Here is a 26,520-nt window from a genome sequence, read left to right as displayed (position 1 = left end):
CACACTCGGGTAAGGGCCGCAACCGTGCAGGAGTCAAACGATAAACTTGAAAGCCAAATTTGAATAAATAAATAAACGAATAAATAAAATGCTTGCAGAACAGTCTTAAAACACTTATGTGGGATGTACAGTGTCGTTGGACGTAGTGGTATTGTCGTTTAACCTATCGTTAAATGTTTGAAAGTATAAATAGCTTTTTTGTTATAAAATGTCCACGGGAATTATGCACGGCCGCCAGATTGGAAAAACTGCTCGACCTCGTGTAAGGTCCAGCATTGTCAAATTTCGCTAGAAAACGTGCGACCCTTATAAGTATGGTATTGGAGCGTATATATATATATTCCTCCATTCAAATATGTATTCGAATGAAAGACGCAGTGGCATGACTAGGAAAAGCTCCTGGCATTATTACATCCTAATATGTAAGTAGTATTATATGGACCACGAAATAATTAATTATACCAAACGGGCCATCTAAAAAAGAAAATGAGACATGCAGTGCTGAGAGGAGAGATCCACGAAAGCAAGATCCGTGGACATAGCAAAACATTTGCCAACCAGTCCAATTGAGTATGTTGCCCTCTCGGCTGTATGCAGTATATGGGCTGCCCTAGTTTCAACAACATTCAATTAGGAACGGTAGGATGACACGCCCTCTTAATAATATGTGTATTTGCGGCACGAAGTTGTAGTGTTCTGGCTGCGTTATAACAGAATTTCCGTGAGTATTAAAACACTGCTGCTAACTTTCCTGCTGCGTTATAAGAGCTTTCCTGCTGCAATAACACAGCAGGAAAGTAAAGAATAAGTGCCATAAATACGCTCGTTCTTTTATGGACGTGCCCTCTCGACTTCTTTTAACTCATACTTGTTGAAATTCCAACGAATTTTTGACATACCCTTTTAAATATGATGTTCAATAAGTTAAGCTGCTGTATTGCGATTAAGTTCGACAAATGGCAGCAGGGGCAATGTCCGAAATCCTCCTTATGAGCTCCGTACAGTTGCCTGGGCAATTTAGGACACAGCTGAAGTATACTGCGCAATTTTTCTTTAAATTATTCGCGCCCCTCAGTCCATTTTCGATCGTCTCAGTGGAAGTGATGACGAGAAAGACCTTCTGTCAATTTTAAATGCGTAAGCATTTGTGCGCTTACCTAAAGGAAAAACTTTCCGTTCGTCCGTCATGTAAGACGATCCCTTTCAAGATAGAGCCCACGGCAGTGAGCCACTTTACCTTCGTGCTGCTTATCGCTTCAATGCAGAAGAAGCGGCGAGAACACAGCGCTCACGGAGCTCTCAGCACATGCCGCACACTGCTCGTTGCGCAAAACGCATTCAAGAAACGGACCCGTGCGCCTCTCTTCGGTGCCAAGTAAGCGGCGAGAACACAGCGTTCCAAGCTATCAGCAGTCGGTACTCTCTCACGGTATTGCGAAATACTTTCGAGATGAGGTCTGCGGTGCCGAGCCATAATGGTTCATAATCGTTCATAATTGTTCGACGCGGATGGATAAGGCGCCAAAGAGCGATAACGGCTTGTAATGATCGGAACGACATCACTGCAGTTGTCGCCGCCACCTTCAGTACTTTTGCTTAAGTTATCAATGCACCTTGTCCCACCATCTACACCAGTTGGTGTAGCCGCAGCGCTGTCATTTGTGCTGGCCGCATCGTTTCGTAACGCTGATAATGACACCGGGATGCGTGGAGATGAGCAAGTTGCGCAATGCGTACGCATACTTAGACACCTCGGAGTGAAGGTTCTGCGTGATTTTTTTTAGAAATGCGTAGCCAGGTATAAGCCGAGCTATCCAAACACGTTCTCATATTCCAGCTAGTGCATTATCACATGCAGGACCTTACAAAGGCATACAGAGCCCCCGATGACGACATTCACGGACGCCTGCATATGATCAACCCAGTCGGCAAATTCTGTTCGCCCCCAAAGGTTACGCGGAGCAAAACATCATTGCTAGACAGGATTCGGCTGGGCGTTGCTTTCACCCGTCGCTACGCGCACCTCTTCGGCCAGTCGAACCGCCCTGACTGTGAACACTGCTAGACACCTGAAACGCTGGAACGCATATTGTGCGATTGCCCAGCATATATGCTGGAACGAAGGATGTTCGAAAGATCGCTTGCCAGCGTTAGCAGACAACCACTGTCGGAGGACGCTCTCCTCGGCCAGTAGCCCGACACTGCAACTTAGATGTGGGCAACTAAAGTGCTGTTAAAATTTCTGCACGACACCAAGCTAGACGAGCGGGTCCAGCAGCGCAACTGTCTTATATACATACGCACTCACCACTTCTGTTATCATCATCATCCATTCCAGTACTTTCGCTCCCCTTCCCTCTTCCCCAGTGCCGAGTAGCAGACTACAGCGCACTAGCTCAGGTCGACCTCTCTGTCTTTCCTGTCGTTAAATTCTATCGATCTATATACAGGCACGACTACGGCTTTAATTTGTTACACTCCGGTGGCAGCGAGTTGGACTTGTTCTTCATCCCAATCGTGAGGCGCTGTAGAAAAAAAAAAGCTGCTCCAAACTTTTCTATTCCAATTCTGCGATCGGCCCTCATGGATTGGTTAAAAAATTTTCGGGCCACTCCCATTGAGCCTGTCTGTCTCGCAATGTCAAGAGAACCGCGAAAACTGCACATATCTGATACGATATGTGCACACTGATTATGCGTGATTAGAACGAGCGACATAAAAATTATAATTTCTGATTCGAAGCCTTTTTCGCCACTAGCGAAAAAAGCATCATTTGACCAATTGCTATTGGTCAAACATTTTCGGGCTGCGCCAACGTCGCCTGTCTGTCACGCGACGTCACAAAACCGAGAAAGCTCACCGTGTCAAAGTGATGTGTACGCATTGAAGACGCATTACTATGCCGAAAAAACACTTCATTTTTTTTTCTGAATAGCCGGACACTGCCCCGTTCAGAAAGGAATAGAAGATGGCTGCCCGCCGATCGTTCTGGCACTGGCTACTCGGAGCTGCTGGGAAGCATGAATTTATTTGCGGAAAATAAGTAATTTTGCGCGGCAGTATAACGTAATCTAGGCCTATCGGCACGTATACGACATGGCTGTGCCAATTATTCTTTAGTGAGGATCAGTTTTTGCGATATTTTTAACCTTTAGTTGCACGCCACCGCGATTTTCGACCAGCCATCGCAAGCTAAATAAAGGGAAGCGCGCGCAGACGCCGGTACCACCCTACTGATATCTAGTTTCACTGTGCTGGCTCGGCCCCATTGAAACTCTCTGCAATCGAGCGTGCTCCTCGCGTCTTGTCAGCCAATTAGATAACAAAAACTTCTGAATGTAGGCAATGAAATTCGCTTTGAAACCAAGACTAGTGACATCCCACATACGAGAAGCGCATTTGATTGGGATTTTCAAGCAACGCTGCGGGTTACCGCCTGATGCTTGCGTTGGTGGGTACGTAAATTTGACGGCAAGAGATTGGAATAAAAACAGGTCAGAATAGTTTTGCGTTAAAGAGCCCCTGGCTACGTTTTTAATTGGCACGCTATGCAATGCACGTTCCACAAAAACAGTGCTTCCTCAGTACCACAATTGAAGCGTACAAGTCATGTCGCTGAAGGTTGCAGTACTGGGCTTTATTTGGTATTCATGTATTTATTTATTTGTTTCTTTGCTTATTTATTTCCTTTGCATTTTGCTTCCTTCCCAAATAATTACGGTACGGGACGCCACATTCAAAATTTCAACAACCGCTATGAAAAAATATGTCATGGCCTATCAATCAACAGTATATGAGTTTTGTTGGAAAAATTCTGTAGCCGCGCACGTAATACACGAAAAGGGAGGTATAGATTGGACGAGCTTGAGGGTGTTAAACTTGAAGAAATATTGAGTTCTGTCTGCCTGCTCACCTTAGAAACGGGAATTGGGTTCTTAGTATACGAGGAAATATTGGATCACGTAGGCTGCGAACGTACCAGGACATAAAATCCAGACAACGTTTTATTGATTTCAAACACCTTCTGTAGGCGAAGCTTTGAAGAGAAGAGCGGAATTACAATCAAAATTGCAACAAAGTTAAGAAAGCTGCGAGTGAATAAGCAGTCGTCATGAAAACCGAAAGAAAGCGCTAGCGCAAATAAATTGTTGCTGATGACATCGCAGTAAACAGAAGTATCACCAAGTGACTAAAAGCATACCAGAAAACGAACAAAGTAACAGCGGTATTTCAGATGCATACATATCTCTCCAGTGCCTGACCCTTGTGGCTACATGATAAATCTAAATAAAGGGTTGCTTCTAGAACTAAGAATGCTGACCTAATGGAAACGTGGAAGGTAAAGAAAAACCAGTAAATGTAACAGGCGCCACTGCTGCTTCAAGTTCCATGCCGTGTTGCTGGAGCTTATACCAATTGGAAACTTGCCCTGTTAAACATGCTTATTGCAGAAAAATTATTTAGTGGGCCAACTTGAGTGAAAAAGGCAGCCAAAATGTAATTACTACTTTATTTCTGATTTAATAAATTTCGATGCATTTGTATAATTAGATATGAAATGCAATGTATACAATGTGAAATTTGCTTTTTTATTGCTAAATCAGCTACTCCCTCCTTTCTTAAATTCACCTAATATACATTCTTTTAACTGTTCCTACAGCCCACCGATTTAGTCTGTGTGTATGCATTCTAATGCCCTTATGTAATGTTCTGTCGCTAATGCAAGCATTCGCTTTCACAAAAGCCATAACACTTTATATTTATCATTCGAGCTGTTATCATGTGGAGTTTAATGGGACTTGCAAGCTACTGCGCGAGGCTTTTTTCCCTTACATCCACTTTCTTTCGTAACAACAATAAAACAATATCTTAATTCAATTTTTCAAACGATGCGATGCAAATGGTTGAATCGCAATGGAAAAGCGGTTGCAGGAAACATAACAGTGCAGTGCTACTCGCAACACCATCAAAGGGAAGCCGTTCTGCGCAGCAAAGATTCTACGCTTGCGGAAATGGCGGCCGTATTTGGCGCAATTCTTTATAGTTGCCTAGTATCCATAGGCAACGCTGCAGTAAATATGTTGTTTGAAGAAGGTCAGGCGACGATATTCATCTTATTGGTATGCTGCAAATAAAAAAATGGAATGCTGCCATTGAGCACTTTTCGCTAGCCTACTTGCATAGGCACTACGTGTATTAAACAGATAACATTTGTCTGCTCGTTCATAATTTGTCACCGACTACCACCGCCGGCATTTAGATTAATGCGCGAGCACATGACTGGCGCAGCCGCCAGTAGCCCGAAGCGCCGGCCTGTGTGTCAGAGTCGTCGATGATGATGATGATGATGATGATGATGACGATGACGACTGATGCTTTCCTATGGTGTTGATGGAAACGTCTTATCTAAATAAATGGAACTGCGTGAGACTTTGTGTGCGAGAGGTAGTCGCCAATAGACGGTGCGAGATACTTCTGCTACCATATTTTCTGCTACTTGTTACTACGTTGAGGCTGCTCTATCTTGTGCTGACTTATATTTCACGGTATTGGTATAGACGTCATCTGTAGCGCCGAATTGGCGTGTGCAGCTGTTACTGTGAGTTTCAGGTATGCAATGCCAAGTGGCAAGCATACACGACTGACCAACACGTTCTGCAGAAACCACACGGCTCGAATTCTTAGTCTCGGTGTGCCCCATTGCTTGTTTGTGCTATGCGAAGGCTGCATTGCCCACTATCCACGTTGGTGTTACCATCAACGAGACAGTCGTGGAGCCGAGGTTAATATGCTTACTGTAAAACATGATTTGCAAATATTCAATGACCGACCATATGTATTTGTGGAACGAATGCAAGTTCATTCCACCATCCACCTTAGGTATCAATGAGAGATAGTGCGCCTGGGCAGCTCTTGAGGCTCTGCGCCTGTGGACGCTGCACTTGTAGGATGGCACAGGGCTCTAAAAAACTCGTAGACTGGACATTGCATAACTGCGATCAAGGAGCCATACAACGGCACACGAAACAGCTTTTTTCCCAAGAGCTTGATAGCCATATGTCGTTCAGTGCACGCTGCAAGTAGATTTGGAATAATGTGGCACATTCGAATCTCTCCGCACTTGCGAAGTCCGTAGGAACCGAACTGCTGAGTTGGGCGTATATCAACTGGCTAGTCACTGGAATTTCGGAGGGAAGCATTACCAGATCTTTTCATCTCTCCAATGTCGAGGTATATATAAGAAACAGCGACCGCTCTTCTGTGGCAAGTCAGAGTACCTTAATTTGTTGCTATAGTCTTCCTTACTAGACTGATGAGCCAAACTTTACTCTTGTCAGACTGCCTTAGGAAAAGGCGGTGCTATGTACCAAGCCTTAGGGAACATCGATAGCGCTTTTTATGAGACTCTATTGAAAAAATATAACGATGTGTGGCGAACCTGTCTGACTCCTAATTATGGCGAATCATCCGTGGTGGTGCCAATTTAAAAGATCAGGTGACCTACAAGAAACATTCGAGTCTTACCGGCCTATATTATAAACTTCAGATGTCATCACCATAACGAGACAAGCGGTCCTGTTTCGTCTATATGACATAATGGAGAAGCTGAATTTCTTTCCTGATGTCATCAGTGGCTTTCGTTGCCATGGTTCAGCACTGGACAGCATTGCCGGGCTCGTGTCATCGTTCATGGTTGCTCGATTGAAGCTCTAATCCACATATATTTAGGGACATAAATCAAGCTTTCGGCTCGGTTCCACATAAAGCGATCGTTTGCGCTCTTATGATGACTAAAATTTCGGGTCACCGGTCACACTCCGTGAGCAATTTTCTATCGGAACGCGCAATGAAAGTGCGCGTTCGAGGAGTAATAAGTGAAACTTCCGCTTTGATTCGCGGCGTCCCGCAAGCCAGTGCCTTCGTCAGTCCTATTTAACTGCATTTTTGGCTGGCTCCTAAGTCGTTTGCCTCAGGAATGTGTCTTTCCAATAGGCATAGCAATCTATGTTGATGACATCGCTATATGCATCAACGTCCCTTCGCATATTGGCCCTCGCTTTGTCGCAAGACCACAGAGAACTCTGAATGCGACTTCATAATACTTGGGAGACAGTGGCTTGGAAATTTCACTTGACAAGTCGGCTGCAATTGCTCACCATCCTAGACAACACCCCCGTCGAGAATGCTTCGACTGTATCTGTATGAGAGGGCGGTAATCTGAATGCGACATAAGTTTTTGACTTAACTGCCAATGATCGCATCCTTTGGGGGCCCTACCTTTAAATTATTAGAATGCAAATCGTACTACCTCCTCAAGCATGGAGCCGGTTTGACTGCTACAGGTGCCGGCTTCGACAAGACGACGGTTCCGCAGGTCTATCAGTCATGTTTATTTTCTGGCGTGGTGTATAGATTGCCAGTTCTAAACGCGCTGCCTAGCCTAATGGTTCAACTACAACGAGATAAACGCATTACCCTCCGACTTACTTATGCTTTCGTTGCCTCGTGAAATGCAACCTTTTGCATTACTCACTGAAACCCACCAGTCACCTTTCAGGCTATGTAGTCAAGAGTTCGACGAAAGTTCGTCTGGTCAGGTAACATGATGATGAAGAAATTGCGGCCACTGACCAAGTCAAGATGAAAAAACACACAGAGACGTTTCGGGACCCGTACGGATTCCTTGATCACACTAAAAGAGGGCAAGAGCCGCAAGTCGTTTTTCAGGCTGCAAGCAGAAAAGAGCACTGAACATAACATCAAGAATCACCATTGCGCATCGGATGGTTAAGCACTTTTTAATCAGCTGATTCAGCCCCCATTCTCTCTCATGGGGAACATGGTGGCATTGTTTAAAAAAATTATTGGGTTTAACGTGCCAAAACCACTTTGTGGTTACGAGGCACGCCGTACTGGAAGACTCCGGAAATTTCGACCACCTGGGGTCCTTTAACGTGCACTTAAATCTAAGTACAGAGGTATTTTCGCCCACATCGAAATGCACCCGCCGTGGCCGAGATTTAATTCCGGGGCCTCGTGCTCAGCAGCCCAACACCATAGCCACTGAGCAACCACGGCGGGTGTCAGCATTGTTTAAAACCATTCCCAAATTGCTATTTCCGAAATACAGGCGTTGAAAATGAAAGCGCACGAAAACACTGTTAAAGTTACTGCATAAGGTCGGTAATCTAGGAAAAAGGACATGGTTGATGCTTCTTTCGTAGCAGTCGGTAGAACACGATAGCGAAAATGTGTGTTCACAGAAGCTGTTGCATGTTTGCTTCGGGAACTTACGGTCCGCGGCAGCGACAGGCAGGCCGGCGACCGTGCTGCAGGTTTGCTTAGCGCGAAGCGTCCTGCTGCGGAGTCGCTTCGACGACCTTACGTGCATTTTGGTCCGACTTCGTAGGGTCTTGGACAGCCAGTTGAGTTACGACGCGTTCAGCTTAAGGAATGCGAGTGGCAGAGTCCGCATCTTGCCCCGCAAACGCGCGAAGGCGTTCTGCTTCACGCTGGCGTTTCTCTCGCCGGACTAACACGAGTTTCGCCCATCGACGTCGTTGCCTTTCTTCGCTGCTTAGTACAGTAGTTTCTTAGTTAGTGCCATTGCAAGCGAAGCAGAAGGCGGCGTGCAAGCATTGCTGATGTATGTTGAAGCTGCACTCCGTAGGCTATGAGGCATCACAGCATAATATGACCTGCAAGACAAAGCACGTGCGGAAACTGCGTCGTCACCTCAACAGAAGGCTTACAGCGCCTACACCAGGCGTTACCACGTTGGAGCCTCCGCGGCGCTGAGACTACGGAAGCGCTCGCTGTCGACGCTCGTTAATGTCATGTTGCAGTACTTCGCTTCACCGCTCCTAGGTGGCGGCGTCATCCTTGTCAAGAGATACCATATTTTACATGCTCGCGCTGAGGTCACATCCGCTACAGGAAGTTGATGGTGGATCCCTGCATAAAATGATTTCACACTAAAAATATTCAAATGAAAGCAATTCCGCAGGAGAGGCCCGAGAGCTTCGTAAGCGTACTTGGCAAAGTTGTTGACGTTCTCGGTGAGACCATAAAAAAAAAAAACAGCACGTCAAATCCTGCCCCCGAGTTCCGTGGGGAAATGCTGACTCTGATCCAAACATAGTTGTGGTTTTCAATAGCCGGACGCAGTCTTTAATGACGCCAGGAGGCACATGACAGTATAACTGACATCGTATATTCTTCGGACTAGGCTGTCTACATAAACAAGCACCTTTCCAAGCAGCTCAAGAAGCATTTAGGCATGACCATTGCTAAGACAGAAATAAGTAAACCGGCGTTTCGCATGGGTGAAGAACAAAAAAAATTTCGCACGTTAAAGGGGCACATCACCTGTACTGCGTACATCGTGTGAATCAGGGTTTGAAAAATGCAACGTGCCACCATCGTTAGCTAAATGCAGCGCTTTTTATTTTCTTTCCTTTCCCGACCATCTTATCTTTTGCCTATATGTAAATGGATACATCCGGTGACATTGTAACGCCATATGGTTGCAGCTACTTAAGCGTTTGCACTTCGATGTGCAATCTCAAAGGAACAAGTGTGATAATCTTACCACGTTTTTAAGCAAGTTTTCTTTTCAATTTAGCGTGATTATGGTAACTGCGATTTCGTGCAGGCAGGAGAGTGAGGTGTGTCACCTGCCTGTATACCAGTCTTTCTTTCTGAACAGACCTTCCTGATGTGGCAGCGACATGTTGCAGATAGTATCGAATGAGTTGTCTGGCACCGTGATGTCTGAGTTCTCTAATATCCCACCAGATTACGAAGTGTTAAGCTTGCAGTTTAAAAATACGCTTTTGTGGTTATGTATTGTCCACCTGATAGAAATATCAATAACTTTATTTATTTCCTTGAAAGGGTACTCAATTTTGTCTGTTTAAACGAATGAACTGTGCCATTAACCGCGATTTCGATGTTAATCTCTTACAATGCACTACCTAATCCCAAGAACTGCAACTACTCATTCGTTCTTTTTACTGTAGGAATGTTATCACAGCGTCTAAGTGTGTAAGTAATCCACCTGAAACTCTACACGATGTATTCACCACAAACTGTTCAGAAGATACCACCAAATGGGGAGTGATTGTGGCTGACATGGGCGATCCATTTCCAATATATAATTATTCTTCAAGGTTCGTCGAGCTTCAAAATCAATGCGCCAGTCTCAGTGATTTGTTTTCCAGTAAAACAATTACAAAACACTAGACGCTTTTAGAGAAATAATTAATAATACTTATTGGTGCTCTGTGCTTCTACGTGAGGACGCTGACAATGCATATGCTACACTCATACGCGCTCTTATTAAGCATGTGACAACTGCTTTAAACCCAAATTAATAAAAAAGGCAACTCGAATATCGGCACCGTGGTTTAATGACGAATCCCTTAGAATGATCTATGGGGAGGATTCATTGTACCATTGAGTTAGCATACTAACTCCAGAAGAAAAGCTGGCCGAAAGAAGAGGCAACCGCAAAGGCTTCGCCATGTTGCTATGGCTCATTTTCATATCGCTATGCGTATTTAGATTATTATGCAAAAACAGTGGCTTATTATGCAAAAAAAAGCATTTACACATAGCAGCTATATTTGGATAACATTTAGAATTCGTTCTGTATATCTTTCAGAAAGGCCGGATGACTATTTATAAATTTTTGATCTAGAATTTACGGCGCCCGAAAGGAAGCGCTTGCAGGCGCCTGAAATAGATGGCGCCACCATGCTGACACCGCATCTACGTGGCGCAAGACAAGGCGAAAAACGCAAGACCCGGTGAAAAGGTTTCTTCCCGTTATGGCTTCCGAAGCAGTGACTCATAAGTTCGAGAGCAGCTCCCATCACGAAGAGACCATAACATACGGTAAGTGCGTAGCAGAACTCGAGCTCATCATCCGCAAGCACGAAAGGCGCTTGAACTCACGCGGTGGATGGACCAGAAAAAGCTGGTGGGACGGAGAAGTGCAAGCTCTTCTGGAGGCCAGACGGAGAGCCAACCGTCAGCACCGTCACACTGCGAAACTGACCGACGACGCAGCGTCCCAGGCAGCGTGAAAAATTACCCCCGAGCAAAGTACGAAATGCAGACCGTCACACAGCGTAAGAACGCCGAGGGCGAGTGCAGACTGCTGGCCCTTCGGAAGGAGGGTGATAGTACAGGGACTAAGTTTTGGACATACCTGTCGTCCCTCGACAGCAAACCAAAGTAGCGCCCGATACGGGACGCAGTAACCGGCGGCAAAGCTGATTACCCACACAGCCTGTTATCTGGCCATCTGGAGCCGCTGTACGGAATGCCACTCGGGACACAGGCGGCCAATTGCAGCCCCATACCCAGCTGTTGCACGGAAACTGCACCTTACCGTCTGGACTGGAAGGCGTCACGGCTGGCTGTGGATAAGGCGGTAGGTGTCATCAGCGCGCGCACCGCCCGCGGTCTAGATAACATCTCTGCCGGCATTGCGAAAACCCTAGGCGCGCGGTCAAGAGAGCAGCTAGCGGATATTTTCACTGGCAACCTCAAAGGGGACTCAATCCCAGAAGATTGGCTTCGTGGCAGCGTGAGACTGATCCCGAATAGAGGACGTGACGCAGGCCTGCTCTGCGACTACCGAGCTGGCACGGTCTCGTCTGTGATATACAGAGTCTTCGCCAAGGTTTTGAAAACATGGATGAGTGCCTAGGCTGAGGCCAACAGCCATCTAACAGAGCTGCAGAATGGATGCCGGAAGGATTGACTGCTTAAAGATAATTTGTTTGCTTTGACCCAGTTTGTGGAAATAGGCCGCAAAGAAGCGCGTGCTCTTGTCTGCTGCTTTTTGGATGTTTCCAAAGTGTACGACAGCGTCCCACGTGCCGAGCTGCTACAGTGCCTGAGTCGCAAGCTTGGATCAATATTCTCCAGCGCCTGTACAAAAGGCAGTCACAACTATGTGCGGCGCCGCTCGGTCGGGGTCTCCGTGACCCGGGGGCTAAAACAGGGATGTCATTTTTTCCCTCTCCTCTACATGCTGTATGTGTCCCAAGTTGAACGCCAGCTGCTTGGGACACATACAGCATGTAGAGGAGTCCCAAGTGGAACGCCAATTGGGTCTTGGGTTCACCCTTGGGTACGTTGACGGGGGGATGAGAGGTTGCTGGGTATTACCTGGGCATGACATTGTACTCATGGCGGGAAGTGCTGCAGATATTCAGACACAGATGAACAGCTGCACGTACAATATGGCGGCTTCGGGCCTTTCATTTAACGCCAATAAGTGTACAGTGTTGCACCTTTCCGACCCGGCCGTACTTTATATCGACCCTTCACGCTTCACGGAGGCCGGGCTGTTGAACGGGCGACCGAGTATAGGTATCTGGGCGTCAATCTCTGCTCAAAGCCTGACTGCACTGCTACCCAAGAAGATCACCTGCACAGAGCGTGAAGGTTGGCCGCCAGTGTTCTACGTCGGCGGCGTATGTGGGGCTTCAACCGCTACATCATGGTTCGCGAGCTCTTGAAGCAGGTACACGTCCCTGCCCTAACCTTTTCCAACGCCCTCGTTTGCCTGCCGTCGCCGACTCGAGAGTGCCTGGAGCGAGGCCAGCGGGCCGTCGGTCACCTGGGAACGGGCTCCCATGGGAAAGTCGCCAATGGGGCCGTCCAGGGAGACCTTGGCTGGTCAAGCGTTGATGCACGCGAGGCTAGTAGCAAGACATCGTATGATGGGCGACTGCGGATGATAGAGAAGCATCAGTGGGCACGCAAGATGTTTGACTACATCATTGCCAATGGCTTGAGAACAAGGTGGATGTAGCACCTGCAACAACTGCGCCGGAAGTTACGTTTTTTGTTGTTGCCCTGAACAAGGCGGCAAGCAGTCGGTGTGCCAACACGAAACAGAAATGTTGCGAATGGCCATGGACACGAAGCCTACGCTGCAGCTGTACAGGGAATGCAAGAGAGACATCCACCGGGATGACTTTTACTACAGCAGCACTGGTAGCAGTGTGTTGTTTGAGGCGCGGGCCGGCGCGCTCAGAACGCTGGAATATCGCCACCACTACGACCCGAGCATAGCCAGCACAACCTGTAGGGCATGCGGCGAGTAGGACTCGAGCATTCAACACGTAGTGCTACGGTGCAAAAACCCTTCCACTTTTCCGCCAGAAGACGCCGCCTTATCCCGTGCGCTGGGATTTCGACCAGCCGACGATGCCACATCAGGTAACGGAGACGAAGGGCTATTGGCTGCGGTGAGCGTGACGAAAAGACGGCTCTCCCAGTGGTGGACCCTAGTGGGCTGCTTGTTAGCCGACTCTTTCTTTTTTCTTTTAACAACGTTGCTTTTCTCTCCTTGCTTTTCCCTTTCTTTCATTATTTTTTTGCTTTCTTTTTTTTTTGGCCTGAGTAAGTTGGAATACTACTTGCCCGTTACAAAGGGTATGGCCCGAAGTTCAGTTCAGTTCAGCCTCGTGATTGCGTTAATTTCGTGTCTCGTCAAAACCATGTGTCGTCGTCTGCGCCTGCGCGCTTTCACGGTGTAATATGATCGCGGCGCCACTGCGGTTGCCCATTTAAATGCCTGGACGCTATGGAGAGCCTGCCCTCTAAAGTTGGTTCTAATAATTCTGTGCAATGTACCAGAAGTGTTTCACAGCGAGGAACCCTGATGGTTTTGCAATCTTCACGAAATACGGAAACTATGTTACAAAATGTATCAGAAATGCTGAAATGCTCCATCATATGAAAACCTCTTTCAAGAACTAATTACTCGAAACTCTCTTTAATGCCGCGAAATTATTATGCTTTTGCATTCCGATGTCTGCAATAGCGCTGACTTTGAACTCGTCGTTAATAAGCAACGCCAAGAGGCGAAGAAATAGCAAATGTATTTATTGATTATTTCACCAGTCTAGAAAAAAGCACTCACGACTCAGCAGCAACCAACTTTTGGACACACGCAACGGACATGCACCTTTTCTTAAGCCTAAAGATCGACATGAAGTTTACACGATATTGCAGTCATCAAAAAATAGTAAAGCGCATGATGTTAACGGGCTCCAAATAAGACCTATTAAGTTCGTGTTTGAACTCTTACCACCCATACTTATTCATATTTCAAAACTATAAGTGTCAACATGAATAACTCCCCCCCCCCAAAAAAAAATGCTGCGCGCAAAAATTAAGCTTATTGAAGTCCGCTGACAAAAGTATTCTATCGAAGTACAAGCCAGTCTGAGTACTGCCTGTCCTATTCAACGGATTAGAAAAAAATATATTTACAGAACAATAATGCCATTTTCTGTAAAGTGTTCCATCATATCAAATAAACGATTTGGTTTTCGTGCTGGAATGTCATCTGAATTGGCCCTACTAACCTAAAACGTTTCATTTTAAATGGGTTTGAAATAAGCAACAAACTTTAGGAATTCTCGTGGACTATTTTAAAGCATTTGATAGGCTAATCATCAAACTGCCCTTACTAAACTACATTGTTAGGGGTTTCGAGGCATTTCTTTCAAACGTTTGCATTCTAAACTTAACCACAGAACACAACTCGATTCAATCTCATCAGAAGATTCACGTATCGGGGGAAATTACTCAGAGAATTTCCCAGAGAAGTTTACTTTGACCAGTATGGTTGTTAATTTAAATTGACGACATTGTCAACATTTCCTAATAGTGTGAACTTTATCATTGATGCGGACGACACCATCCTTCTTTTTCAGTCTTGTAATATTGGCGGTCTCTCGTTCTTAGCAAATTACACACTGAAACAATGGGCCGAATGGAGCAAGGTAAATGCTCTCAAATTAAATACAACAAACGCAAAAGCTGCCAGGCTTGCACTACCCTCAAAATATCTCATAGAAGATATATTGTTGCTGGTTGGCTCTGAAGTAACTGAAGTTTTTCCTAACGTCAAATCTTTGGGAGGTACAGTTTATAAAAAAATTATTGTGGAAGGAACATGCTGAACTTATTGCGTCCTGTTTAGCCAAGGCTTGCGGCGTGCTTTGTATATTCCGTGAGACGATAACATCTAAAGTCAAGCTCATTATTTACAATGCACTATTCTAATTTGTTTTAACGTATTGCCACCTTATGTGGGGTACCACGTCAAAGAGCAATATCAGTAAATTATTTCTGCTACTGAAAAACGCTTTTCGTCATATAGCAAACGTCCCATTAGATGCACTTACATCTGAGCTATGTTCGGCATATAATGTTATGTGTCAACAAAATTTATATGAGGTTGACCTTGCCCTAAATACTGGAGGTATTTAAGGTATAGCAATGAAGCTTTCTCACGATTGTGCAACCTAATAGAACCAACAGATATATGACACACCATTAGGGAAAAGAAGAGGTGGCTGCTACCACTTACCCGTACTAATTAACCAACCAATCCTTTAACCAATCGCGTTCCATCTTTACGAATTATACTACACGAAATGGTGTCGAGATAAGTTATATTACTTGGAAAACAATACGAAACTACCTAATTCAAATAAAGTAATTTATTTTCATAACATTTCTTTACCTATAAGAAGTCGCTACTTCCTTCATTTGTGTGGTTTTGTTTTTCAATGTTGTTTTCAGTATACATGGACACTAGTGTTCGTGTGCAAGTATGCATGGAATAAATATTTTTTACTAACATGTGTAACAATTTCCAAATAGGATTGACCTCCCGGACAATTCTAGACACTTTTATTTGCTGTTTGTGTTTTCACATGTAAATATAATGTCTATATGATAAATTTCTAACCTCTTGCAAGCGGAAATACTTATGTGTGTCTATTATATTCTGTATACACATACATGCCATTTGTACTGACTAAACACAATGTTTTGTAACACACTGATTGTATATTTTCCCTTACACGTTTCTCTTACACACTGTACACACCAAAGCGTACACGCTTTATTTTTTACTCGTCATGAATAGGCGCAAGAACCTTCTCAAGCTGGAAACAAGGACCTTTTAGTTTTTATTCTGCTGTTGTCATTCAATTGTGATTATGCTACTACCACTGTCATGCCATCGTTGTCATTTCGTCCGCATCACTTATACGCTATTATGCATCCTTTCTGATACTGTCGTCTTCATGCCGCATCAGTCGTTTCATCGCGGTCTAATACCACTCCTTCATCGGGTTGTCGTCATACCACCGTCGTCACGCCATTGTCGCCATACACTCGTCATGTCATTGCCCTCATGCCGTCATCGCGTTGTCGTCGTTATTCGATCGCTGTTATTCAGGAATCTATTACACCTCATTTTCGTCATGCCGTTGCCGTTAGAGGCCTTTGCCATTCGATCAGTGTGCTTCCTTCGCCATTTCATCATCACCGCGTGAGCGCCATACCGTCGTCGTCATGACTCCATGCTGATGGGCGACCTTGGCAGGCGAATGCCACAACAGATGGGACAATATCGGAGCATGTCGCATATACCGGAATCGACGAAGGCTTAAAATTACCGCTACACGTGTTAAATAAACGCGACTTCAAACAATGGTTTGTCGCTACATTGCTCGATTTATACTATTCGCATTACGCTCGACAGACATCGAGAGATGAGTTCTGTCGTAATTATAGCGGAGCTCACCGACTGATTTTGCTCCGAGGAACGTAACAGCAGAGTTACGCACATCGAATGTTGGCATTCTCTCTGACTCTCGCTCTGCCCTTAACCGAGATAGAGAAGTGAAGCTGATCGCCCTGTTGAACGTAAGATCATTGAGTCTACCAGCAGAATTATGTCTCGTTAGACATTGGATATCGTCGCCCGTGGGTGTCGCCTGTAATGAAGAGACCGAGGGACTCACTTCCACTTATGCTCACAACGAATACGACTTCCCTGAAATGTTTTGTTGGATTGACAATGCTCCTCTGTGAATTCTTCAATACCTCCTCAAGCATAATTCAGAGCATCATGTTACGAATAGATCGTTTTCTCGCCATGTGTGAGATCGAGACTAGGCTCGTCGTGCTAGGGAATTATTCCTGAAGCTAAGGGTTGGCTTTGTCGGGGTGTCTAAACGTTTGTACAGTTAATGACGGGTGGGCAGTCTCTCGCCTGTGTCTTGTGGTTTGTGCGAAATACTTGAGGCACCTTATGTTAAAGTTTGCTACTTTCCTTGGACAGCGCAAGTCTCCACTGGGCACGATAGCGTGCTTGGGTTGGATTGTACGACGTTTGACTATTGCCTCTATTCCATGGTTGTGTTTCTCGACACGACCATACTCAACCCGCCTTGTTTGTTTTCCTACAAGAAACTTACCTGGCTTTGCGTTTGTATAGCAATTTTTTTGGTGCGAGGAACAAAGCTTCTTGCTTTTTTAGCGTTCTATTTTTTTTGTAGTTAGTTCTGCCTGCGTGTTTCCTATTTCCTGTTCCCGTGTTTCTATTTTTGTTATTCGTTGTTTCGCTTTAGTCTATGCATGGGGCCTACTAGCTTGTTCTTTTTGTTCCTTCGTTACTTCTTATACATATCTTCAAATTTTAATGTGAAAGCATCAAGGGGCCCATTGAGCGAAATAGTCGACGTCTGTAGTGGCGAAACCGCGCATGAGTTTCCATTGGCTGCGCCGCCACGTCACGATCGTGCCTTGGTGGAGCAGATCGGGCCAAATGGTGTTGCATGAGGTGAGAGGGTATCGCCGCGACGCCACGTCACCAGGGCGCCTCGATGGAGCGGATACGGTGAAGCGATGCCGCGGGGCGATGCTAGTTGTCGTCGGCGAGCCGGTCGAGCGAGGCGTGCGTGCGGATGCCACTGTCTCCCTCTCGGAAGCTGGCACGCGATCCATATCTCTTGTTCACCAACACTGAAATTAGCTGCTTCGAGCGTCTGCCGACCTTGGTGGCCACTGCTGCTTCCTCGGTTTCTCGTCGCGCAGGACGTCAGTGGCCTGCGGCGTTGGCCCCACAGTCTGCTGCTATTTGCTGAAACGGGCAGTACGTGTCGCCACGGTACATTAGTCGCCTCGCAAAGCTCGAAGAACTGCTCAGCGACGTTCAATTGGACATTAATGCTTTCACATTCACAACTCATTCGGAATGCTTAGGTGTCTCGTTTCTTTTTTGTCAGTTCCCTTTTCTTTTAAAGAGTAGGCAGGGTTTGCGCCATTTTGGTTGTAAGTACGAGCCTGCGATAGTTTAGCCCTCCTCTCTTCCATGTTTTCCCCCCCAATACCACTATTCATTCGCTCGACAGCTGACTAGCTTAAGTTCCCATCAGCTATGAGCCCCACCGCTTATTGAAAGTCGTCATTCTCTCCAGTTCTGGTGGGGTGTATGTCTTTGCATTCCGTTGCTTAGTCCTGAGTGGTCAGCAAAGTATTTATATTGTAAAAATATTACTCCACCTGTACCAAATAATTGCGCCAATATATATTCTTGAGCTCAAGCAGGAAGCTGGGATCTCGAAAACAAGGCCCTGGCGTTTCTATTATCGCCACAATTTTCTTTCGTGATTTCTTGCTTGCATCACAAAGGTAGAGACACAATAAAGCATGCTGCACCTATCGACAACAAACTGAAATGCCCAACGGCCACCTTTTAGCCACTGCAGTTACATGTTTATTCGAAACAGATACGGTATGCCAATGTGGTGTTCTGCCTTGTACCTAACAATCAACACTCCCAGCGCTCTCACATTCGGGCTACGATGAGCAGCTGCAGTTATATGAACACGGATGCCCAATTGACAGTGTTCGATCTTCGTGGCCGGCGGGCTGAATATAAATACACACTTTTGTTCCATCACGTTTGCAGCTGGCCTTCCTGACGAGCCTGTTCCGCAAAAAACGGGACCTGTCGGCCCCGGCAACGAAGCCGCGCACGGTGACTCTGCGCCATGACGAAGCCGATGCGCACATCGAGCAGCTCTTCGAGGTTCTCGAGGCTAACGACCCCAGTGACTGCTTTAAACGCGCCATCTGCCAGCTCGAAGCGGCAAAGCACCAGCGGACCCTAAGTGACCTCGAGCAATTCTTCGTTGGACTGTTCGGGTGAGGAACCTCATAATTTATGAATCACTCGCAACTAACTGTATTCTCAGAAAAGCTGCACATTAGGTAGCGGTTCAACACATACGCAAATCAAGTCACCTGAAACGCTCATGGAATTGTACTAGAAAAGGGGATTCCCAGAAACTGTCTAATCTAATAATGATTAAAAATACTCGTACTCGCCCCCACGTAGAACCACAGACGTATCACAGATACACACCTCGCTTTCCTTTTTAATATAGCATGCTTTCATTATCTCACGTGCCAGGCCATCCATACTCTTAGTGAGAATGCGAACCCCTCTCGCGTGCAGGAATCACAATGCACGAGCAAGTGGGCTGAAAGTTTCTGTTTTTGCGGAAAGCTCGCGTTCTCTAACTTTTTCATTTAGGTATCGATCTGTATGACCGATATAAACCTAATAAAATAAAATAAATAAATAAATAATATAAACCTAATAAAATAAAATAAAGAAATAATAAGGGAACGTAAAGAAAGGTAGGAACAACTTAAGCGGTTGAATAATGTAGCACTATGACCTGCATATACGGCATGGACAATCACACACGTACATAAATAGAAGTGCAGCCCCACGGACATGCCGACGCTAACGGTGACGACCACGGTGAAAATTCGCTGGGAGTGTCCGTATATTTGCCATCGCAATGAAACACTAAGCAAATACGATTTCTCGTAAGTGTACTTACAATTTCTACAAGACCAGTCAGCATTAATTATGTATTTCGATTGGCTTGCAGGCAACGGCCCCACCTTCCAGACCCATCAAAGTCCAGGCTTTCCAGCTTCCCATTCCAGTACGCCGCCTTCATCGGGCACGCATCGCGCAGTGCCCGAACGTGTAGCGAGACTTACGGCCGCTGTCGGCTGAGACCAGGAGAGTTGATCGAGATGTACGCTGCCCGGGGCCAACCCAAACTTAGCGTCCAAGGTTCTAGTGCTGCGCTGTCGATCCTGCCGGCTAACGCTCCTCGAGGCACAGCAGCAAGCGCGCCAAGCATTCTGGGAGTCAGGGACAACGCGAAGAAAAACGCAGTGAATGTTGCCATGGCGTCACCGTACCACGGTTTGAACAAAGGATCTTCGGGATATGACATGCTCAAGAGTATGCTCAAGGATGTTCTAATGGGCCGGAAGTCCTTCAAGCGGCCGTCCTCATCTCAAGACGACGAGAGTAGGGCACTAATCACAATTCAGTTTTCTGGTCGGTAAATCGCCATGGCTAGACATCTTGAACGCACACGTGGATGCGGTGGTGTTTAAATGCAGAAAAGTGCATGGTGTGCAAACTGCATTGTGGAGCTCGAAAAGGCCATGTACCTTTTGATGAGGTGGACATCTCATCAGTGCTAGAGTTCCAATACCTCGATCTAGTTATCTCGTAGTTCCTCTAAATCCTAATTACGAGCCTGTCCTGCTTGTTCTATACTCCATGATTGTGCGCAGTTATTTCACAGAATGACCGAGGACAGCGGAGGGGGAAAATAAGTGATGCATTGGTTGTGTTTTTTTTTTTTTTGCATTGGTTGTGGTATTACAGGACGTTACAGGCTGCCCAGCGCCGTAGCCGCCGCCGTGCTATCCCTGGTTTGACGACGCTTTCACGGCCGAGCACGTTGAGTGTTTGAGGTGGCAGAACGGCAGAAGAGTACTACGATTAGCATATGACCCCAACAGCATGAGCGAGAAGCTTAGGCGCTGGTGCGTCGGCGAGCGCAGTCTTCCCGCGAGCCGAGTGTTCGAGGTGACGTGTTCTGCGGACTATCGTAGGCACGGATCCGAGAAGGAGCGGAATGAACATCATCAAGGAACATTCGCTTTCAGGCAAGCACGCGTGCTCACTGCCGCTGGCGTTCTGACCGAGAGTGGTAGCATGGTGTTCTAGTAAACTTAATTTACGTTTGTCCTTGGGTGGGCGACGGCCCCCATGTTTAGTCAGTACCTTTGTGGGAGTTGGAGAGCAATATTTTTAGGGAATGTACTGCATCAGGATGGTGGTCAGGCCTTATGAATAGGAATGGTCTTCCACGAAAAACCGAAGAAAAATAACAATAGTGTGCGAAGGAAAAACCCACCAACAATTCAAGTTCCTTTCAAAATAGTAGCTTCTTTCTTAGGGTAAATTAATATTTAAATATGTTGTAAATATGGAATTGTAAACTGCGTGTTGTCAGAATTCTTGAATGAACATTACGATGCGCAGAAAGGCGCTTCTCGTTACACAGAGTTAACGCTTCAACGAAGTGACGAGTTTTTCAAGCCAGCAACTCCTTTCCTTAGAACCTTTTACACAGCTCGCTATACCCCACTTGCAATGCTCAGGGAGAATAATCAGCTGCTAAGTAAGGTAAGTCCAATTGATGAAAAAAGGCTGCTCATGAGTCGACCTCAAAGAATGTTCCTTGTGAGATCGTCGCGTCTGCTTCTGGTTGATTGTAACCTAACAATGCAGGCTAAACCGGACGCTTCACCTTCCCCTTCCATACTTATGCAGCGAGTTTCGTGTATTAGAACTTCAACATTATTCATATGAAGTCCTAATGCATGCAAGTTCTGAATGAAGGACACGAACGACAATTCTGAAGTTGCAGAGCGCCTAATTATATAAAGAAGTCTAAGCGCACGCGCCAGCGGGATGTGTAAAGTGATATACAATGCTTGATAAAAATGTGCCTCATTGAGTGTAAAACATTAGTCTCAAGTGTCTCACATTTCTGCAGTTTTCTAAGGAGTTATACGTGCACACTCGACGCATTATTTAACCACACGTTGCCTGAAGGAGCGCATCCCACCGTTGAACTCAAAACTACATTTCTGTTGTGGTTACTCACAAGGACATATATAGCGTACAATATGGGAATCTGAAGCACGCGGGTAAGGTTTTCACCTCTCTTACTCCATTTATTTGGTAAACACGATATTACAGCTGTCGCACTAGTTGGAGACGATGTGCTCTTTCCCATGCTTTTTTTTTAATGGGTTCCCCTCAAATGCTGTCACGTGTAGTATTTATGATATGGGAAACCATTTCTCTTTTAAGGAAATCGCGCAAAAGACGGAACAAGGTGATTGGCAAAGATGCAGAGCATTGCCACTCGCGTTGTGCCATCTTGTGCGCTGTTTCGTTCAAAGATGTGGCCTTACCCACAAGATCGGTTTGAGACCATACTGTAGAGCACTAGGTCACGACAATAGTGACGCGAGGTTGTGAAGCTACGTGGAAGAGGATGATTTCCGCCCGGCGCCCTGCTTGACTTGCTTGTCGATAGATGATTTGAATAGCAAGTACGTCTTGGTACCTTTTTATTTGTTTTGTTGCAACGTAGTTGCAAAAGCAGTTGACATATGTGTTGCGGTTGGGTCACATTGCAATGTGTGGAACTTTTGTTACCTTTTTCAGGAAGATGGACATTTTTTTTTGTAGTAATTTACGTCATACAAGGCCTGGTTGGGTTGTCCAGCGTTTCATTCTGTAATTTCTTGCGCTAAGACCGACCACCTAACTGAATGCTTTTTTCCTCTGATATTATTGTGGCTAACTTCATGAGAAATGAATTTAGGTATATGTTTATGTTTTTGAGCAATATCATATTGAAGAAATGGGCAAGTTGAAAGGTATCCGTGATAGAACTGTGCTTCAGCGTGCTTTTCCACATTAGAAAGGAGGCATGATTAGAAACCGGAGCTTCGAGAGAAGAAATTTCAATTCGGTTTGGGCTAAGGAGCAACGCGCTCCAATATTTTTCCGGTTCGTTTCCTGTTTGCAGAATGAAAAAAAAAAAAGAACTACACTATGGCTGTTCGGGACTCTGTTCGCAGCACGGGTACATCATCCTCAGCTTTTTAGGTGGTTTCGAGACTACACGGCAGACACAGATTATTGAATTACACAAGTGCCAAAATTTTTGGCGTGAAACTGCGAAGATGGACACAGCGGCCCCGGTGGGACAAGAGCTGATGTGTTTGCATCAATATTTACAAATAAATTTAAAGTTATGCAGATAACATTTATACAAACCAACTTGCATGCTAGGTAGTGGAATCGCTTCATCATCGGGCCAACGAGAGTGCTCACTGACTCGTGCACCACGGTAGGTGCCGCTCACAATCTCGATAAAAAAAAATAAAACACCTTTTGATTTAAAGAATGTGGCACTTTTTCAACCAGGCGTAGTTATTTTGTTTAAACTAGGCCTATTTCGAGCGTTTAAGCCGTAATGTGGCGCATTTCAACGAGAAGCAGGTATGAATGCCCCGCAGTCCTTTATTTTGAAAGATTTTTATTACAGTTTTGGCTTCAGTTCTCAAAGACAGATAGTGTTTCGCACGTGAACCCTTGAAAACTAGCCCTGCTAAAGCAACAGAGCCTGCATTATCGAATCGCAGAAACTTAACTCTAAGCCAACTGGTCCAGCTCAAGTTCTTGTTAATCGTAGACGCGTTTCATGTAGAGCTTTAGATGAAGTCACGTGGTCTTTCACACAAGTTGCACCCTTTGACAGCATTCTGGGCCGAAGAAGTAAGGAGAAACTACCGAGACGAAGTGCGCGCAAGTGTGAATGCTCCTCTAACACCTCACACTTTCTTTCGGGTTGTTTCAGGCAGTGGGCAGATAGAACATAAACATCTTATTTTGAAAAGAAAACGGAGAAATTCCGGCTGCAGCGGCTGCATCTCGATGGGGCCGAAATGCAAAAAAACACCCGTGTCCGGTGCATATGGGGCACATTAAACAACCCCAGATGGTAAAAATTACTCTGGAGTCCCCCATAACGGCGTGCCACATAATCATATCGTGCTTTTGGCAAGTAAAATACCAGAATTTAATTAATTAAAATATTTTAATGTGAGGCGAGTCACACAAATAAGTGGTAAAATTGAATTTTTAAGGCAAAAGCCTTCAATGGCTCGTTGAAATGGCTCATACCCGGAAAAAGCGGCGTCTGGTCCAGTGAGACAACAAAAATAGACGAGTGGCACAAACAATATCATCATCAGCAATGGCTCACAGCCGAAGATAACATAAACTGGAACCATTAATACCCCATAAACAAGCAAAGATGCAATGGCTCAATATGGAAGAAAAAAAAAACGAAAGAAAGGAGAAAGGAAGGAAGAATGAAAGAAAGACAGAAAGAAAGAGAGAACGAAAGAAAAAATGAAAGGACCCTTGGATGGTGCATTATGCTTTCGCATGCGTCGTTGATGAGATCCCCCTACAATGCAATATGTTTACTTCACACTGCAGCTCGTTATATCTTGCAGGAAATGTGACCTCTCCGATCTAATAACTTAATGAAGTAACACGTGTGCAGCAGGCTGTCCCTTCACGCATTACAGGACTGTAACATGCTGCAAATTTGTCGCTGCTATTCTGTTCCGATAGCGGGAAAATGTGCAACCGTCACGAGTAGAAGCCAGGCTGATTCTTTATGTATTGCGAGAAACCAAAAGTGTTCTCAAGCACGGCCGTAATACTTGTTGCTATAACACATGGGCAGAAGCTCCGCCCCTGTAGCTTTCTCTTTAGTGGCACAGAAAGTTGTCCGTGAGTATAGCAAACCACAAAATCGCTGCCAGCAATTGAGGTTCATGCGAACGCTGCCCCATATGTCCCTTGGGCGTGGCCTCGGATAGCAGAAGGCCAAACAATCCGTCTCGAGTGTCTAATTCCGGCTGCTATGACAGATGCTCGTAAGCTACGGCAGTATGCATGCCACAAGACTGCAATTGAGATGGCAGCTGAAACTGTGGTCTATAACAACCTAGTAATACGCCCCCTTTGTGATACGCAAGTTTTTAGATGCTTTGGTGCGCATCTCCTTCGCGATTTCTCCTTCTTGTACCTTGTAGCAAATGCTTATAGTAAGAACAAAGACAGACGTAAAGTAATCAAGTTGTTCTTTTTATTTAGGTCGTCAATTTTGTCATAAAAATTGGCCAAAATAAAAAATTTTCAGAAAACGACGCTATCAAGTTTACAATTCTGTAACTCAACAATAAAAAAAGATACCATAATTCTGTGAATTGCATCTTATAGTACATCTAAAGCGGACAAAATTGATGTTACGCCTCAAATTGAAAAAAAATTTGTGATATGAAGATACCGCTATTGCAGAACCTCTGTACACAACGTAACAAATTTACATAAAATATAAGATTACATGTTGGGTTTGTCCGCTTTCAACGATCTAATGGGTGCCGTTTACTGAATCGCGATATCTGTTCTTCATGCAGAGCTATTAAATTGTAAACTTCATGCTTTCAATATTTTATCTTTCAGATTTAAAAAATATTAGCTTAGGAAAATTGAGCCAATAAATTGAAATTACGGCTTCCAGCCGTCACTAGAATCTAACTTTGTCTCTCAAATGCAACCAATTTCATTAATGTCGGTGCAGGGGTTACCTCAGAAAAACGTTTTTTGCGTCTTACCTGTATTTGAATAGGCCGCGTCGGAGTTGGGCCCGAGCTAAAAACTATCATCACGTTTGGCTCCGGTGTCGTCATCTTGCAGAGCTCCCGCAGTCGTCGTCGTCGTCATTAAATAATGAATTGAGAAACACAATGATGTAACCAATTTTACAGCTGCACTTTTAATGGCTAGTACCCCGAAGATCCTGTTCCTGTGTAGACACAAATCTTCCCATACGTTTGCCGATCCCGAATAGTTCAATGCCGGGCCAATTCACGGCGGAGGTGAAGCAGGCTTTAAGCACTATACTTATACGTGGGCCGATACCGAAGGTTGTGCAATACCGGGCCGACGCGCGGCGGAGGTGAAGCAGGCGTTAAGCACACCCCACACGTGGGCCGAACCCGAAGACAGTTCAATGCGGGCCAATTCACGGCGGAGGTGAAGCAGGCTTTAAGCACTGCTTATACGTGGGCCGACACCGAAGGTTGTGCAATACCGGGCCGACGCGCGGCGGAGGTGAAGCAGGCGTTAAGCACACCCCACACGTGGGCCGATCCCAGGGACAGTACAATGCCGGGCCGACGCACGGCGGAGCTCCAGTTCGCGATTAGAGGCCCACATACACAGCCTCGCTGGTCATCCTTTTACACAAAGTGGAAGGGTACTGATACCTCTGAAAAAAAAAAATTATCCGAGGTTTTTCATAATCACCATTATCATCATCAGCCTATTTATGTCCACTGCCGGAAAAAGGCCTCTCCCAGCGATCTCCAATTACCCGTGCCCAGTGCCAGCTGGCCCTATCTTATGCCTGCAAATTTCCTCTGAGGTGTATGGAACTTTAATGTACGGCATTGCGGGAGGGGGGGGGGGGGGAGGTGCTTTTGCTACTGCCAAGGATTTCGATGTTTTTGTGTGGCGCTCGTGAGTTCCAAGTACATTTACATTGCCTCTCCAGCGCTATGAACTAATGGATACGAAGAAAACAGTGTGCCTTTTACCGAAACATCTACGCACGCACGCACGCACGCACGGCCGCAACC

At 45.5% G+C, this 26,520-nt stretch overlaps 1 protein-coding gene across 1 annotated transcript in view; it reads left to right on the top strand.

The window, feature by feature from the left end:
- LOC126522237 (uncharacterized) overlaps positions 1 to 23,207 on the top strand; it is a 30,379-nt gene extending 7,172 nt beyond the window's left edge. The window contains exons 3-4 of the mRNA XM_055066288.1: positions 18,806 to 19,041; positions 19,800 to 23,207. Of these exons, the coding sequence (XP_054922263.1) occupies positions 18,806 to 19,041; positions 19,800 to 20,271 (708 nt within the window). The 3' untranslated portion in view covers positions 20,272 to 23,207. The remainder of the gene's footprint in view (positions 1 to 18,805; positions 19,042 to 19,799) is intronic.
- The last annotated feature ends 3,313 nt before the right edge of the window (positions 23,208 to 26,520 follow it).

Source organism: Dermacentor andersoni, chromosome 6, assembly GCF_023375885.2.
Source record: "Dermacentor andersoni chromosome 6, qqDerAnde1_hic_scaffold, whole genome shotgun sequence".
Taxonomy (NCBI): domain Eukaryota; kingdom Metazoa; phylum Arthropoda; class Arachnida; order Ixodida; family Ixodidae; genus Dermacentor; species Dermacentor andersoni.
This window is presented reverse-complemented; position numbering and strand designations above follow the sequence as displayed.